This window comes from Physella acuta, unplaced genomic scaffold (assembly GCF_028476545.2).
Source record: "Physella acuta isolate Inbredline_101_S28 unplaced genomic scaffold, ASM2847654v3 ptg001535l, whole genome shotgun sequence".
In the NCBI taxonomy this organism is placed as follows: domain Eukaryota; kingdom Metazoa; phylum Mollusca; class Gastropoda; family Physidae; genus Physella; species Physella acuta.
Window position 1 is genome coordinate 254,634 of NW_026733050.1, and position 18,380 is coordinate 273,013.

General features: G+C 38.7%; 1 protein-coding gene across 17 annotated transcripts in view; it reads left to right on the top strand.

Moving 5' to 3' along the window:
• The window catches only part of LOC131928736 (CLIP-associating protein 2-like), a 72,217-nt gene that overhangs the window by 596 nt on the left and 53,241 nt on the right, over window positions 1-18,380 (top strand). For 10 of the 17 annotated variants that reach the window (XM_059284830.1, XM_059284834.1, XM_059284835.1 and 7 more), the window contains exons 1-2: window positions 9,996-10,139; window positions 12,399-12,952. In XM_059284830.1, the coding sequence (XP_059140813.1) occupies window positions 12,778-12,952 (175 nt within the window). In that variant the 5' untranslated portion in view covers window positions 9,996-10,139; window positions 12,399-12,777. Of the gene's footprint in view, window positions 1-435; window positions 507-9,995; window positions 10,140-12,398; window positions 12,953-18,380 lie in introns of those variants that run through there. The other 7 variants (XM_059284840.1, XM_059284838.1, XM_059284845.1 and 4 more) reach the window with 2 other exon arrangements.

Below are 18,380 nucleotides of genomic sequence, written 5' to 3' on the forward strand. Positions count from 1 at the left end.
AAATAGATGTTTTAGTTCTATTGATGTGCATTCAGACAGATAGAAATCTAATCTTCATTGTTAATGCAAACATTTGGTTTGAATGTTTCTAACCCTTTATTGCTAAAGTAGCCGTTGGTACCCGTTACACGTGAATTATAGGCCTATATATTTTAATGCTTTAATACAATATTTTAATGTTTGAGAAAAATATTTATAAAATAGTTGAACGATATTAAGCCTCAAAAATGTTGTGGACAGAGAGAGAGAAGAGTGCACATGGGCTTTTATATATTAGGATAGTTATTTTTGAGTTAATTTATATCTTATATAGAAAGCCATCAGATAAAAAGCAATAGTTAAACAATTAATGACAAATTATTATATCAACAAATTTCTTTTGCAATTATTTGAATTGAAGTTTTTGTTTCTATTTAAATGTTTGTATTTCCACAGAATGACTCACTTGAATGGGAAGTTTGAGGAAGTAAAATTATCAGGAAATATGCTGCCCACTGCTGATGTTGGTAAGTGTATCATTATAAATTCTTCTTTGCTAGATATAAGTGTTGTCAACTACATAGTAATTTTTACTGGCTTGCCTACTCTTATTACCAACTTTTTAAGTTTTTACCCTCCACAGGCTTGTTTCCATCTTGTCAGCTGATTAAATATAGAATTACCTCCCTTGTTACAATTTTTTTAAATTTTTTTTTTTAATTTTTAATATTGTTTTGAGCAGCCGAAACAAGCATACATCTTTCTTTCTAAACAAAAAATAAAATATGTTAAATTTAAATATGTTAATCAACAAAGAGGGTTAAAAAGTTTTGTGTACTTCAACCTTTCTTCAACTTACTGCTTTTAACTTACAAAAATACAATTTATCTTAAATACAGCTTTTCTATTGATCACCTGGTATTAGATATGTGTTATGTAAAAGATCATAATGTAGATCAAACAATAGTTATACCAAATATCTTATTAACAAAGGCATTTACTTTTTTATATAATGTTCTGTTATCTAAAATCTATCGGGGGGGGGGGGGGGGGGGGATGGTTCTGAAATATTTAATTTTTAACTTAGCTTCATTATCAATCCACCTGCATGCACATTCATTGAAAAATTAGCAATGTGAATCCCACTACTTTATTATATAATACTGTACACTCAGTCATCTCCTTTTTTTCATATGAAATGAAGCTCAGCCTCGTTTTAATAATAATCCTCCCTTTAAAGACTGAGAGATCTGTTAGTGTTGTACATTTCTTTAATGATATGTAAATTATGTAAATCGCAGTTGGTCGCTGCTACTAATTAACTATTCATTACATCTCTCTGAGGCAGTTATTACCGTGTAAATGTGACTGATGACTCGCTTTCACTGGGTGACCTCCCTTTGACAATAAACCTTCCCGCTTATTTTATTTCGTTTTACCTCCCTTTCGTAAGTTTACGTTCAGCATATCACTACAAATACAAATCCTTAGTTCCTTGTATCAGTTGTAAAATACAGCACATCATCCCTATTACAAGAATATAAAACTCCCTCCTTGTTATAAACAAAGTTACCAACTATATTTCATACAACAATACCTCCCTGTTAAATATAATATAGTACTCCCACCCTGTTAGAAACTATGTAACAACATCCTCATTGTTAAAAACCATATAACACAATTGGTACTTACAATTTACACTGCCACCTAGTGATATACATGCAGATCATCCCCACAATTTTAGTGATTAACCTTCATAATACCTGTTGAGCTTTCAGGTGACCGTGCAAGTACTGGTATCATATTTATACTTTGTTTTCTATCATTCTCAGCATTTTACGTATCATTATCATTGATACACTTCTCTTATGCAACCATCTACCTACCTGCCCCCTCCCTCCATTGTATCGTTAAACTAGTACTTGTAGCAGATCTATACCTTGCTGTGCTACCTTACCCAACCACTTCCGTATCATTATCACTGATACACTTCTCTTATGCAACCATGACCATCTACCTACCTGCTCCCCTCCCCTTGTATCGATATACTAGTGCTTTTAGAAGATCTATACCTTGTTGTGCTATCATACCCAACATCTTAAGTATTATTACCCCTAATGCAACCATCCACCTACCTATCGCACACCCCCCCCTACCTATCGCACACCCCCCCTTACCTATCGCACCACCCCCCCCCCCCCTGGTTGTCACTAACAACCACGACCAGCGTCGCCACCAGAACGACTAGCGATAACGGCCCTACCACTCTGACCTCTATAGGACACTGACCAGCGCGTGACCCCGTGTAGCGCTGATACAGTTGTCAGGTTAGCTGCTGTGGTTTGTTTGGTGTCAAATTCCATCGCTGGGGAGGAGGCTATGATTTTTTTATATGTGTCCGTGTGTAAGTAGATACCGGGTGTTAGTTGTGCTACTCAAGTTATATTTTTAGACCAGAGCCACGGTTAGACAGGAAGTGAATGGCTGTGATATTAGCTCGTTATGGCGTTTGGGGAGAGGGAAGGGTAGTCGTGGAGATTTGTTAAAGCCGTCAGTGTAATAATTTTTTTTTTTTTTGAAATCGTCTCTTATATATTTTTGTGTGCTGAAACTAAGTCAGCTTATTTTGGTGTTGAAGCCGTCAGTCAAATAAGTTTTGGTTTTATGTGTGCTGAAATTGTCAGTCAACTTATTTTTGGCGTATAAGTCGTCAGTCACCTGCCATGCAAATCCACGTGATTTACCCTTATAAGCATCTACTTTAGCCAGAACTGATACTACGAAGCTGTTTGATTATAAATATAAAGGAAGTGGTCGTTTAGTTAAAATGTTGTTGCAGCCACCGCTTCAAGTTAAGTTTGGCCTCTGTTGTTGTAGGAAGAGATATCGTAACGTAGCAAGATCCATGTTGGAAGAAATATTGTAACGCCCCTTTGTCGGAAGAAAAAAATTGTAACGTCGCTATGTCGAAAAAAATATTGTAACGACGCTATGTCGGAAGAAATATCGTAACGTCGCTATGTGGAAAGAATTATTGTAACGTCGCTATGTCGGAAGAAATATCGTAACGTCGCTATGTGGAAAGAATTATTGTAACGTCGGCTATGTCGGAAGAAATATTGTAACGACGCTATGTGGGAAGATACATGGTAACGTCGCTAATGTCAACAAAGATTTTTTCTTCTCTCTACCAGACTACGGTCACAGCTTGCCTTAATTCATGCTAATGTATGTGGTGGATGCACGCGATTGATATGGAAATAGGTTAGCCTCCATTCGTTCTGGCTGTGTAGCAACCGTCTCATTAAAGCAGTGGGAAGTTGTCGTTTTTTTTCTTCTATTGTATTATCAGCAATAGTGTCAAGTGTTGATGTGTGGCTGATTGGTTGATGTATGCAGTTGTAATTATAGTAGTTAATTGTATGCATTGAGCGTGCGGTTTTATGTGGGATACAAACTTTACAGCTATAATATTGTGTAGGTAATGATAGAAACGTAACCATATTTCTTCACTTGGCCTAGGACTGGCTGGAATTGTAGGACACCGACTGTTAACCCCTTATAGGCTTATAAAAACTGTGAACCCCAGCAGGAGGACGAGAAATCTGATACTTTTAAAAGCCGCATCGCTGGCAGTGGGATATCTCCTAGTTATCCTAAAATATTATTCGTACCAAGAAATTTTACCTAGATGTTCTGCTTATTTGTAACGAATTTTTCTTGCCGTTTCAAGGGTGCATGTTGTGATAATACCCCAGAACAGTGTATAGTAAGAAAGTAAATACTTTCTTGATCAGTCCAAGAAGGCTTTCTACTAAAGCGATTGCCTTTGTTAACCAAGACTTAGTTGTCTCGTTCTCACCTGCCTTGTGCCAAAGTGTGTACGTCTTACGGTCAATACTACGATACTTTAATTGGTTATATCTGGTTCTTTGGTTGACTATACCTGTTTGCTGTAGGCTTAAATGTCCCTACCTATATTCTGGTTGGTTAGTGTTAAGCTCCTCTACCAGCTGTGATTGATGTAGGTAAAGGTTGCTGTACTGCCGGGGACGCACGAACACCAGCGAACATTTCACGTGATTATCACACGAGTTCATTAAGACTCGGTGAATGTTTTTAAAAAATCTCAAACTTTGAGATGCAATGTTTGTTTTGATGCCGCCGCCAGACCTGCCTTCTGTGCCGACAACAAACAGGGAACGGAACATGCGCCATATGGTGCGTATTCCCAGCGCTCTTAGGTCGGAGCGTGGACTGTGTGAAAACAGTAGTGCATTCATCTGGCTCTGGTACAAGTCTCGTCCTTTGTTATCCTCGCAAGGTGGGGAGTTACTGGTTAGGGTAGAGACTAGTCGTGGTAGACACTAAACGTGTTTTGCTAGTTATTATATACACCTCATAGCGTCTCTAAAGCTAGCCTGCATTTCATTAAATTTCAATAGACGAAGGGAAAAGTATTTTAATTTGTTTATGCAATCATAATATTTGTTGACTTAGTAATTACATTAACATAACACATTTTGTTTTTGCTGTATTATATTTTTAATATGATGTAGTTTAGTGAGATTTTATTTCTTTTCGTGCAAGTTTCGGAGTCGTGTTTTCAAATTCACGTTTGGTCCTCGATTTTGTTTCGTTCTTTGGACAGCCGGTGCTTGTTTTGTAAAACACGTTCTCTAATGTTCTAGTTGACAATGTATGCCGTTCAACTACATAATGTTGACTTCTGTTGTTGCCCTCTCAAGGGCAAAGGTCAAGGCCGATTTTTTCTGTTAGCCGGGAGTTCATTCATGTGCAGTGAAAATGTATTTACAGAATAACTTAACTGAGATTTTTTTGAGGCCGGCTTACGCTGTCAACGGTTAGGGAAAAAAATGACACCCCCCCCCCCCCCAACCTATTATTTCAAACATTCCAGTCCTCGCTTGATCTCCTCCAGCTTACCTTCACTACCTGTAGATCAACATACTTGATACATTCCTTGCTCTTTTCCAACTACTGTCTTTTTTATACGTATTTCTGTTAAAGTCTTAATGACAACGGATGTTGTAGTGGGATAACAATATCTCGTTGTGTTTTATAAGAATGTTAACAGATGCTATCTATGTTGTTCTGGTCTATAGATCTAAAGGTTCTTAACCCTTTGGCCCTGTTGGGATTGGCTGTCTTCAAAGGGACATAACTACACGTTTGTTAAGCAAATAAGTGGCAAAAAAAATGGGGAGGGAGGTGCGATACACGGGAGTTATCTTCAGTTCATTGAGAGAAGTACAAGTGGTACAAAAGGTGGGTGTTGGAGAGGGTGCGATACTCGGCAAGTTTCTAATTTCATTGAGAAGTTGCTGTGATTGGCGCCAAGTTTTTTTTACGCCATTGCTTAAAGCTGTACCGTGTCATGCACGAGCGGCACTTCCCACCTGCAAACGTTGCTGTAGTTTAGTGCGTGAGCTTCGTGTGCCTTCGTCATCAGACCACCAACTTTTGACCCTGATAGAAGTCCACAATCTCTCTTAGAAAATCTTATTCTAGCTATTGGTCCTATAACTATTATGCATTCCTTGCCTGATTGAATACGATTTCTATATTTAGACCTTCGTAGGTTATGTTTTGATATTTTGACGAATTAAAAAATCTCTTTTATCATGTTGGGCTTAGGGCTGTCTTAACACATTGTTCGATAAACCAGTCTTCGTTTCTACCAATGAATAGAAGAAAGAAAAAAGCTTATAATGTATGAATACAGTATCGAATGTGTATACAACTCATGATCTTTGTTAACATTGTTGACATTATTGTATGACTGACACAAAAAGGTTTGGTTTACTGGCTCATATTTTCACCTGACTTACCGGTCCCACCGCCTAAACTAGTGTCGATGTTGTATTATGTAACAATGCACCAAGAGATCCCCCAGTTCTAGACTCGCGGTGCTATTGGATATACCAAGTCCATTTCTCCCTGCTGTCATATATCGTTGGCCCGAATGGTTGGCCCAGTTAGTAAGGGCCCTTGTCTGGTGTAAACAGGGTCACGTTTCTGTGGCTCCCCCTGGCACTCGAGTCTTGGCTCATTAATCTTGCTGCTGTCCCTGAGATTTATTGCAGGGTGAGACCGAGGGTAGGAGAGTGTAAATTATACAGCCCTGCTACCTTTCATGTCGGGTTGAAGACTTTACAATAACGGTACGGCGGTAGATGACGTGGTGGTAATAATGGGGGCGCAAAGGTGTTTGGCGAGTCAAATATAGGGAACACCGGTGGGTAGTATTATGTCACATAGGGACACATATATGTGTGGTATTATGTCACACAGGGGACACAACGATGTGTGGTATTATGTCACATAGGGGACACAACGATGTGTGGTATTGTCACATAGGGGACATAACGATGTGTGGTATTATGTCACATAGAGGACACAACGATGATTGGTATTATGTCACATATGGGGCACACCGGTCAATGGGATTATGTCATATATGTGGCATCAAGATGTAAGGTATTATGTCACATAGGGGACACAGCGGTATATATTTCCAAATATGGAAAGATTGTGATTGGTGTTTTGTTAAGTATAGGGAACATAGCGATTGACCATAGCGTTTTATCTTATTAAATAAACCGCACTCATTTTCCCACTTGAAAGAAGGCGGACATAGTGTGTTTATATATTTTAAGACATTCCTTCAACAAGTTGGCAACACTATGACTCATTACATCTCCCTGACATTAGCGCCAATCCGCGCTGCCACCGTTATCATTAGCGATGGTGAGGAAATAGTTGACATACCTGCAGTGCTAGTCTGGTCAGTCGTCCTGCACCACTGCAGGTCTAACAACCTGTACGGTACATGGAACAGTCCCCGTGGATTAGAGGGGATTTAGTGGGGCCACACCGCTGAGGGGGACTTCAGAGACTTGTGTGTTGACAGCGGCAGTCTGTGATGTGGTCGTCTAGCTCCGGAATTTGGTCAGGTTCTGCTTTGATTGGTACATCAACTAATGTAGTTAACATGTAGTGGTCCACCTGGAATTTGTCAGGTTCTACTTTGATTGGTACATCAACTAATGTAGTTAACATGTAGTGGTCCATACCTGGAATTTGTCAGGTTCTACTTTGATTGGTACATCAACTAATGTAGTTAACATGTAGTTGTCCATACTGGAATTTGTCAGGTTCTACTTTGATTGGTACATCAACTAATGTAGTTAACATGTAGTGGTCCATACCTGGAATTTGTCAGGTTCTACTTTGATTGGTACATCAACTAATGTTGTTAACATGTAGTTGTCCATACTGGAATTTGTCAGGTTCTACTTTGATTGGTACATCAACTAATGTAGTTAACATGTAGTGGTCCATACCTGGAATTTGTCAGGTTCTACTTTGATTGGTACATCAACTAATGTAGTTAACATGTAGTTGTCCATACTGGAATTTGTCAGGTTCTACTTTGATTGGTACATCAACTAATGTAGTTAACATGTAGTGGTCCATACCTGGAATTTGTCAGGTTCTACTTTGATTGGTACATCAACTAATGTTGTTAACATGTAGTTGTCCATACTGGAATTTGTCAGGTTCTACTTTGATTGGTACATCAACTAATGTTGTTAACATGTAGTGGTCCATACCTGGAATTTGTCAGGTTCTACTTTGATTGGTACATCAACTAATGTTGTTAACATGTAGTTGTCCATACTAAAATTTGTCAGGTTCTACTTTGATTGGTACATCAACTAATGTAGTTAAACATGCTAGAAAGTGAAGTTGTCCATACTGGAATTTGTCAGGTTCTACTTTGATTGGTACATCAACTAATGTAGTTAAACATGCTAGAAAGTGTAGTTGTCCATATTGGAATTTGTCAGGTTCTGCTTTGATTGGTACATCAACTAATGTTGTTAACATGTCAGACAGTGTAGTTGTCCATACCGGAATTTGTCAGGTTCTGCTTTGATTGGTACATCAACTAATGTAGTTAACATGTAGTTGTCCATACTGGAATTTGTCAGGTTCTACTTTGATTGGTACATCAACTAATGTAGTTAACATGTAGTTGTCCATACTGGAATTTGTCAGGTTCTACTTTGATTGGTACATCAACTAATGTTGTTAACATGTAGTGGTCCATACCTGGAATTTGTCAGGTTCTACTTTGATTGGTACATCAACTAATGTTGTTAACATGTCAGAACGTGTAGTTTTCCTTACTGGAATTTGTCAGGTTCTACTTTGAGAATTAGACAAACGACGGTAACAAAGTGAACAACCTGCTGGAAAGTGTACGTGTCGATGTTGATGGGTGTGTTTGAGATTGTTAGAGCTGATATATACCTGTCAGCAACGTAGGCAGGCTTGTAATCAGTTTACCAATTACATAACAGAACGATACGTTTATCTGTTTTGTTTATCTAAGTAAGGTAGATTCCAGACCGGCTTATTTAAAACCCTATCAAATTTACAACTTTTGTTTTTAATATCACTTGACACGGTATGGAGTGGGGACTAGGGTGTTACAGCTAGGTTTCAGTGTTATTGTTTACCGTGGCACCAGTATAATTTGGGTGCTTCCTCGTCCTTTAGGACTGTGACTGTGGTGCTAATATAATCTGGGTGCTAGACTATAACGTCCTGTGGGACACAATAAAATCTGGGTGCTAGGCTATAACGTCCTGGGGGAAGGACATTAAAATCTGGGTGCTAGACTATAACGTCCTGTGGGACACAATAAAATCTGGGTGCTAGGCTATAACGTCCTGGGGGAAGGACATTAAAATCTGGGTGCTAGACTATAACGTCCTGTGGGACACAATAAAATCTGGGTGCTAGGCTATAACGTCCTGGGGGAAGGACATTAAAATCTGGGTGCTAGACTATAACGTCCTGTGGGACACAATAAAATCTGGGTGCTAGGCTATAACGTCCTGGGGGAAGGACATTAAAATCTGGGTGCTAGACTATAACATTCTGGGGGACACAATAAAATCTGGGTGCTAGACTATAACATTCTGGGGGGACACAATAAAATCTGGGTGCTAGGCTATAACATTCTGGGGGACACAATAAAATCTGGGTGATAGACTATAACATTCTGGGGGGACACAATAAAATCTGGGTGCTAGACTATAACATTCTGGGGGACACAATAAAATCTGGGTGCTAGACTATAACATTCTGGGGGACACAATAAAATCTGGGTGCTAGACTATAACATTCTGGGGGACACAATAAAATCTGGGTGCTAGACTATAACATTCTTGGGGACATAATAAAATCTGGGTACTAGACTTTAAGGTTTAGATTCTCGAATGAAATGTTTTCTTAGCGTATTGTGCAGGTAGAAAATAGTCACCTTGCCAAGATACTGACGTCATTGGGTGATAAGACAATACAATACTGGGTAAATTAGAGATTAGCTGGATAATGGTAGATCTATAGAGGAGCAATGAACGGACCCAGTAACGAAGAAAGAATTCGATGTTGTATAGAATACAACTGAATTGTGTTGAAACCAATGTTGGGCCGATTTGGAGACGATATAACTGTAGAATTTACTGATCGCATCATATTATCACTGTGCGAAAATAGGATTGATTTATTACCGTTTAACCAAAGCATCTAATACAGGCAAAATCAAAATGAACGGTGGCAAAATATCCGTGTTTTAAGTCTTCCTTGTGTGCTCCCTTGCTGATTTGAACTTCGAACCACGTGTACCTTTCATCATTAGTATCACATGTCTGCCCCTGAGCGGAATTTTTTACCTTTTTTTAAACCTTCCTCCCGCCTGTGATAAAATGCTGAGATGCGGTCCGTTTATGAACCATAAAAAATTATCTCTCTCTGTGATCGGATTTTTTTCAAAACGTGTCGTCGGTCACGTGCCAGACAATGGTGCTAAGTATCGTGCGGACACTGTAACCTTATCGCGCATCAACAGGTTGACTGGCCCGATACCAGGCCGCCGATTACTGTGTGCGGCGACCCAGCGGTTCGCCGTGTCAAGAATGTTGTGTGCGTTATCCAATTGTGCCTTTTCATTGCTGCTATTATTCCTGTGCATTTCTCTACGCTAACGTGTGTGTGTGGACTAGTAACCTTGGTGGTACAAAGTGGTGGTTGAATTTGTTTTACAGTTGTTTTTATTTTATGATGTAAGTTGACGAGGTAGTTAAATAAAGGCCAAGATCTCGGTTGGCACATATGTTTGACAGACATAGACTTTTTTGTTTTGTTTAGGGCACTGGGTCCTGTGGTTTTAGCGCCGTTTTTTGCTGTTGATGTTTAGCACATGGCCGTTTGAAGGCTGTTTGTTCATTGTACGGGGGCATGTTTGAGATTATAGAAGGCGTAAAACATGCAAGCTTACTAAAAAAAAAACCTATATATATTTCTTTTTTGTATCTTTTTATATATAAATACACACACACACACACACACATATATATATATATATATATATATATATATATATATATATATATATATATATATATATATTCATGCGTATAAAGAGACAGACACACAGGGAGATAGATGGATTGATACATAGATACCTTGATTGATGCATAGTTTGATACATTGATTGATACATTGATAGAAATATAAATATAGATAGGCTACAGAAATATAGAAAAAAATTATTTGGATACAGACTCAACCACACAGGCCACCATAGGTACCGTTCTATGAACAAGTTCCACTAATGATGATTCGATCAGGGTAAATAAATACCATATCCATTTTCTTTACGTCTGCGACACAATCGTATGTTAGCGCTAAACTATGCATTTGAAAAGCGTCGACTATGTGCCTTTTATCATAACCATACACAAAACACATTGGGCGTGCCTAGTCATGGTTGATTTTCATGTAACACGTAAACAAAGTTGTGTGTGCTGTACACGCATGTATTCAACTTTGAAATTGACTGTGTAGTTGTTCCTTTATACGTGGTTTATCTAAATATTAGAGAATTCTTATAATTGCAACGCTAGTAGTTGCGGATGTTCGAAACCCACTCGCTCTTAATTACATATCTCATTATACATATATCTGTATGTATGTAACTATATATATCCAATTATATATATGTATATATATATTTATATATATCTGTATGTATGTAAATATATATATATATATATATATATATATATATATATATATATATATATATATATATATATATATATATATATATATAATGCAGTCATGTGCTGCAAATAAATGCACCCCATACTTTAAAATTTTCCTTGCCCTCGTCATAAATACCAATACCTATGTTTGTTTAGCACTTAATGGTACCGGCTCTCATATCCAAACCACTCCAATACTTTAAGTATGTACACTATTAGTACCTAGGCTCTGATTTAGCGGCTCGTGACTTTACAAAGACGCGTCCATTCAGGTATGAGATTGTTGAAACCAAGACCATCAAGGTCTTGAATGCACCTATCAGATGGACCAAAGCCAGTGTCACTGTTCATCATAGCTCGGGGCACGTAGCGTCAACATAGATATATTGTACAGACGGTGCAGTTGATTATACATTCAGCACCTCTTACTTATCTAATACACTGTATATTTTAATGTTTGAGGAATGGAAGGGGGAATCTGCACCTCTTGGGTTTAAAGTTAAATTGTGTTTGAAGCTTGTGCATATAATTTTGATGCATGCACAGAGATAATTAACGTGGCATCACACGTTTAGCACTAATACCCGTCTTCACACCAGAAAACACGTCCGAATAACTGTCCGTCATAAAAAAAATAGTGGCTGTGTTCTCCTCTTGAATGCTGGTCTTATATTTCAACCTGTCTTGATACAAGGTCCGTTCTTGAAGAGAATTTGAAATTAAATATGTATATGGTTAATGTATTCAGTTACATCTAAAAAATGTCTTGTTAACTCCCCTGAACTACTTCTTTAGAAAACTCTTGCATTTTTTTTTTTTTTACATTTTATACCTGGATCTATTCTGTGTATGAGATTTTTTTTGTTATTGGCCCCTGTTGTATTGCGTATATACATGTGTACCAAATATTTTTTTATTGCGAATGTTGAATCGTATTAGCCCACAACCACCGAGTAGTTTTCTGTATTGCTTATATAAATATATTTTTCTTGCGATTGTTGAATGGTGTTGACCTGCCAGGCTTAGTATATTTTCCTGTAGTAAAAGAGCCTCAGCTCCCTGCTGGGAAGTGGTGCCGATCAATCAATATGAACTAATCTGTTATCGATTCCTCTGATCATTGATACAGGGCGGCATTAATCTGGTCACAAGCCAATATTCTTATTGCCGCCACTCTGCGATTGTTCATTGAAAACTCTGTGTTTATATGCGTGTGCGGCTTTCTTTGAATCGCTCAATCAATAGCCGTTCAGGATTTATGCCTTGATATTTCAGAAATTCTTTTTAGTTCAGGGATTATTTTTTTGGTTATTTACACACTGAAAGTATTCAAGTTCCCAGTTAAAGTGAAACTTTCTTTTAATCAAGTATTCGGAAATTTGATTAGATAAAACACAATAATTACAAGAACTATTTACGAGTGTGTCAAAAGTTTACAATAAAAAAAAAGTCATACGGAAGTTTGACGTGTGTGAAGAAGTATTTCGGAATGTTCAAAGTGGATGTGTTTTTCACTGGGATTTACTAAACCATGAGCTGGGGTAGCGCGGACAGGTTTGACTGGCGTCCCGAGTCAGCAGCAGGCCGTACATGGCAGTGATCCCTGCCGCTTGCCCCACCAGCCCAGCGCCCTAGTGTCCGGCGGCGGCGACAAATGGATGACACCGATGAGGTGTTTGAAACCCATCACGATGTCTTGCAGGATTTGTGGTCATCGCCCTTTATGAACCACCGCTCGCCGTTCGAGGATTATAAAGATTTGTATGAGGATTACGATAAGAAGACGCGAATCCCTGTGTTAAAACAACAGAGAATTGATTCCTATACAGGTGAGTTTTTATCGTCAATTCCTTCAGACACCTGAGTTTAAATCTACTAGGTTCAAATATTTACTCTTTACGAATGCATATATTCTGATTTTTTTTCTCTCTTCCGAATAAAGTTGAATTTTAATTCCATTAATATTGATATCGATAATGAATCAATGTAGAAGATCAATTTTGAGCCGATGATTTGTCTTAAAGAACCTTTCGTTGTGTGTTGTTATGCCACCAGCTGCTCTTTTAATACACAATGACGGCTTACACGCACTAAATAGGGAAGTGAAAAAAAAATTACACATGTAACTTTTATTGCAGTTGATTTTCTAGAATTTAAAATATTATAAAAATTAAACTTCTGTGCATTTTCCAAAAAAAAAATGTGAACGGAAGTATTTAAAGTAATTTTTAATTTTTTTTGTTGGTTAACTAAAAATAGAAAAATGTAGCCGACTGTTCTGTTGTAGCAAGAGATGGGGATATGAATGGACAATTGAACACCTTATGTTAAAGCTATATCCGAAACTGTAAGAGGTTGTCTATTAAACATTTTCTGTTGGGGCGCTTGTTTTGTGTCTACCATTGTTGTCTGCGACACTAAGTTGTCCTGTCATATACACTAAGTGCTGCCTTGTTTTGTTTCTTCCATTGTTGTCCGCGGTATTTAGCTGTCCTATCCTGTCATATAACTACACTAAGTGCTGCCTTGTTTTGTGTCTACCATTGTTCTCCGCGGCATTTAGCTGTCCTGTCATATAACTACACTAAGTGCTGCCTTGTTTTGTGTCTACCATTGTTGTCCGCGACACTAAGCTGTCCCGTCATATAACTACACTAAGTTGTCCTGTCATATAACTCCACTAAGTTGTCCTGTCATATAACTCCACTAAGTGCTGCCTTGTTTCCTCTACCAGAACACTGTCCCCAAGGTTACCTGATAGTTTGGTGACCTCCATCGTGTGTCAGCTGTCACAGGGACATGACAGTTGTGACACATACGTCGTGGCAGTTTTATTTTTAACTAGAGGCGTGAGCGTGTGGGGCCTGGTTTAATTTACCTGGACCCTAGGGGAGATGCCTTCATACAGCTCGAGGTTTTCCTGACACAAACATGACCGTAGTTTGTTCCTAGTCTTTAAAAAAAAACAACTAGCTGTCATTTCAGTGGACATATAGAGCGACTTTTTCTAACACCTAAGTGATTCACAATACCGTTACGCCATTCTCTTTAAGAGAAATAGGGTGAAATGTCCATAGCATTATTCTGTACACACGCGCATTCCCAAATGTTTTTAAAATATGGTTTACTGGTTCACGGGAGAGAAGTGTTGTGTCTCGGTCTTTATTTTGGTTATTTCCCTTGCACATTTTTTCTTTAGTGTTGTTCCTTTTGCTGAACAGTTAACACATTTAAAAACAGTAAACCAAACCTATAATTAGTACCTGCTGCTTAATAGTTTTTTTTTTACTTATCACAGTATGACATGATCTATATTGATTGCGATTGTTTCAATGCTGTAAACCGTAGTAAGGGAATGAATAACGCCGAGAAAACTCGCGTTGGCGTGGCGTATTACAGAGAGAATAGGCGTTTAGATTGCTGATATGTATCGATCTAACATTGATTTGATTTTACCTGACATCGTTTGCAACTTATGGCGTGTAACAAGCTGGCCATAAACAATATTTGTATAAGATGGTTGTCACTGACTTAGGTCTGACTGTGTGTGCTTGACTTAAGGACCACCTCACTAATGACTTGTTAGAAGCTGGCCTTAAATATTTGTATAAGATGGTTGTCACTGACTTAGCCTCACTGTGTTTACTTGACTTAAGGACCACCTCACTAATGACTTGTTAGAAGCTGGCCATAAACACTATTTGTATGAGATGGTTGTCACTGACTTAGGTCTGACTGTGTTTGCTTGTTAGAGGCTGGCCTTAAATAATATTTGTACGATAAGATGGTTGTCACTGACTTAGGCCTGACTGTGTTTGCTTGTTAGAGGCTGGCCTTAAATAATATTTGTACGATAAGATGGTTGTCACTGACTTAGGCCTGACTGTGTTTGCTTGTTAGAAGCTGGCCTTAAATAATATTTGTACGATAAGATGGTTGCCACTTTCAGTCCAGTTGGTGGTAAAGTTCTACTGCGGTTGTAGCTAATTCGTTTAGGTTTACTTCTCAGTTTTGTATACTGTACTTTTAGATCATGTTCTGCTAGCTATCAAACTACCATCCCGATGTTTCTAGTATTACCCATCAAACTACCATCCCTATGTTTCTAGTGTTACTTATCAAACTACCATCCCTATGTTTCTAGTGTTACTTATCACTATGAAACTACCATCCCTATGTTTCTAGTGTTACCTATCAAACTACCATCCCTATTTTTCTAGTGTTGCCTATCAAACTACCATCCCTATGTTTCTAGTGTTACCTATCAAACTACCATCCCTGTTTCTAGTGTTGCCTATCAAACTACCATCCCGATGTTTCTAGTGTTACCTATCAAACTACCATCCCAATGTTTCTAGTGTTACCTATCAAACTACCATCCCAATGTTTCTAGTGTTACCTATCAAACTACCATCCCAATGTTTCTAGTGTTACCTATCAAACTACCACCCCAATTTATCTAGTGTTACCTATCAAACTACCATCCCTATGTTTCTAGTGTTACCTATCAAACTACCATCCCTATGTTTCTAGTGTTACTTATCACTATGAAACTACCATCCCTATGTTTCTAGTGTTACCTATCAAACTACCATCCCTATTTTTCTAGTGTTGCCTATCAAACTACCATCCCTATGTTTCTAGTGTTGCCTATCAAACTACCATCCCGATGTTTCTAGTGTTACCTATCAAACTACCATCCCAATGTTTCTAGTGTTACCTATCAAACTACCATCCCAATGTTTCTAGTGTTACCCATCAAACTACCATCCCTATGTTTCTAGTGTTACCTATCAAACTACCATCCCTGTTTCTAGTGTTACCTATCAAACTACCATCCCAATGTTTCTAGTGTTACCTATCAAACTACCATCCCAATGTTTCTAGTGTTACCCATCAAACTACCATCCCTATGTTTCTAGTGTTACCTATCAAACTACCATCCCAATGTTTCTAGTGTTACCTATCAAACTACCATCCCTATGTTTCTAGTGTTACCTATCAAACTACCATCCCTGTTTCTAGTGTTACCTATCAAACTACCATCCCAATGTTTCTAGTGTTACCTATCAAACTACCATCCCAATGTTTCTAGTGTTACCCATCAAACTACCATCCCTATGTTTCTAGTGTTACCTATCACCGACCCCCTCCATACCCTGTACTGTACGCCTCCCACTGGCATGCCCGTGAGTGCCGGTTCCAGTACTTTGGGCCAGAGAGTAACCGGCAGAAGATCCACGCGGCAGCTGGCTCGCGGTGCCAGTGTTGCGTCACCTGGCTGTACGAGTTGTGAAGTTCCGGAGTCAGACGGGGTGGGAGGTGAAAGTGATTTCCTGCCCTGTTTTCTTTTTACATTCACTTTCTCGTGACGTCATTTTGACAACTCTACTTCCCCTACAACTTGGCTTACTCTAGGTCTTATCCTCTTTGTCTTAGATCTCGGAGCTGGCTCAGTAAGCTACTACATTGTTAAACTTGGTATTTAGTCCTTAAATGGTAATTAAAGTATCGTTGTACTTTTTGTTTTAAATATGAAACCACATCACCGTTTGCACAGTGCAATAGCTAACATGATTTTATAATGCATAGCTAACATTATTTTAAAACGGGTATGATTGTTACGGTGTGAATCAGAAGTGCCTGTGATAGGGCAATGATTATGACTAAGATCTGGACTAATTAACCCTTTGAGCCCGCCAGGCCGGTAAACCGGCTTCAACATTAGGCATATATGTCCGAAAAGCCGGTTTTCCGGCCCGATGATCTAGCGTCATATTCCTAGCGGCCGGTATACCATCTAATTAAATATAATTAGCGGAAGACTGACTAAAACTGCGCATATGTCTTTTTAGTGCGTGATTATGATTCTAAAAATAGATTTTAGGAAAAGTGAAAGTGTTTACATTTCGTAGCAATGCCGCCGAAACGAAAAGCTGAGCCACAGCCATCGACTTCAGCACATAAAGTTGGTGCAAAAGATGAAGCAAAAGACCGAAATATCAACAAAAGAAGTAGAATAACTGCATCTCAGGCAATACAACTACTTATTGATTCTGATGAAGAAGATAATATTCCTGGTCTATATTGTGATGATAGTGACGTTGAATTTGAGACTGAACACAGTGACATTGAAATTGACAGTGACAATGAATCTGTTCAAGTACGTTCTGATGCACGTGGTGTCAAGGACAAAGACTTGCCGAAACGAAAAAAAAAGTTTACTAGTGCAAAACATGCGAAGTTTTCCTTTGCATCGGGTCCGGCAGTGATAACTGTTTTGAAAGTTATCACACAAAAGTGGGCTTTTGGCGATGAGCTAGTATGGCCAGGTATCAATAATAACAAAACAATTACTAAATGTAAATTGGCTTCTTCTATGTTCTATCAAAACAATAATTATGTGTTCGTTTTATATACATTGTTCTGTTCAAACATTGTAAAAAAAGAAAAGAATTTCAGAATCTTGCTGCATTGTTGTTTGATCCTGAGTCTGGATACCAAATTTGGCTTGATTATCTCAAACGGTTCAAAAGTTATAGGCAAAGTTAGAAGCAGATAAGTGAAAATCGGTTTGGGCCTGGGAGCTCAGGAAATAGGAGAAATTAGGTCAGGGAGGCCAGGGCTCAAAGGGTTAAGTTTGGGCTGGGGCCAAGGTTATATTTAGTGTAGAGGTAATAGTACCTATAGAGGTTGCTTCCATGCTATTTGCCCTTGTTTTTTTTTTTAATTACTGAATCGTGCCATTCTTCTCCCGTTTAAAGGGTCGCATTATGCTGTTTCTTTTACCCCACTCAGTACGATGTTTTCAACTTCAGACCCCACGCTCAAGTCTATTTTTAAATCAGATTTGACTAGCTCTAAGTTTATCTATGTGAGCTAGTTATGAAAAGAAAGGCTAGATTTGTCTAGCGAACATGGAGTAGCCAGGCCGACTTGAGAGATACGAGCGTGGCCCACAGACCGGTGCTTTCCTTTGTCTATGAGGGTGAGTGCCTGCACACAACACCTGGGTAGCTTTACCTTCCTGGTGAGCTAGGGCCTGGATGCTTGTGTGTTGTGTGCGCGTGTACCGGCAATGCCTGGCTTTCTTACTCTCAGGATCCGCTGTGTTTTTCTCGCCTAGATGGCATGTTTGAATTACCGGTGCCGTGTGATGCCACTGGCAGATATTGGTTATAGCATTCACTGTGATGTACCAGTGATGCAGTAACCGTAGCCTTCAGTTTTGGGATATTAGATTCGTGTGTTTAGGTT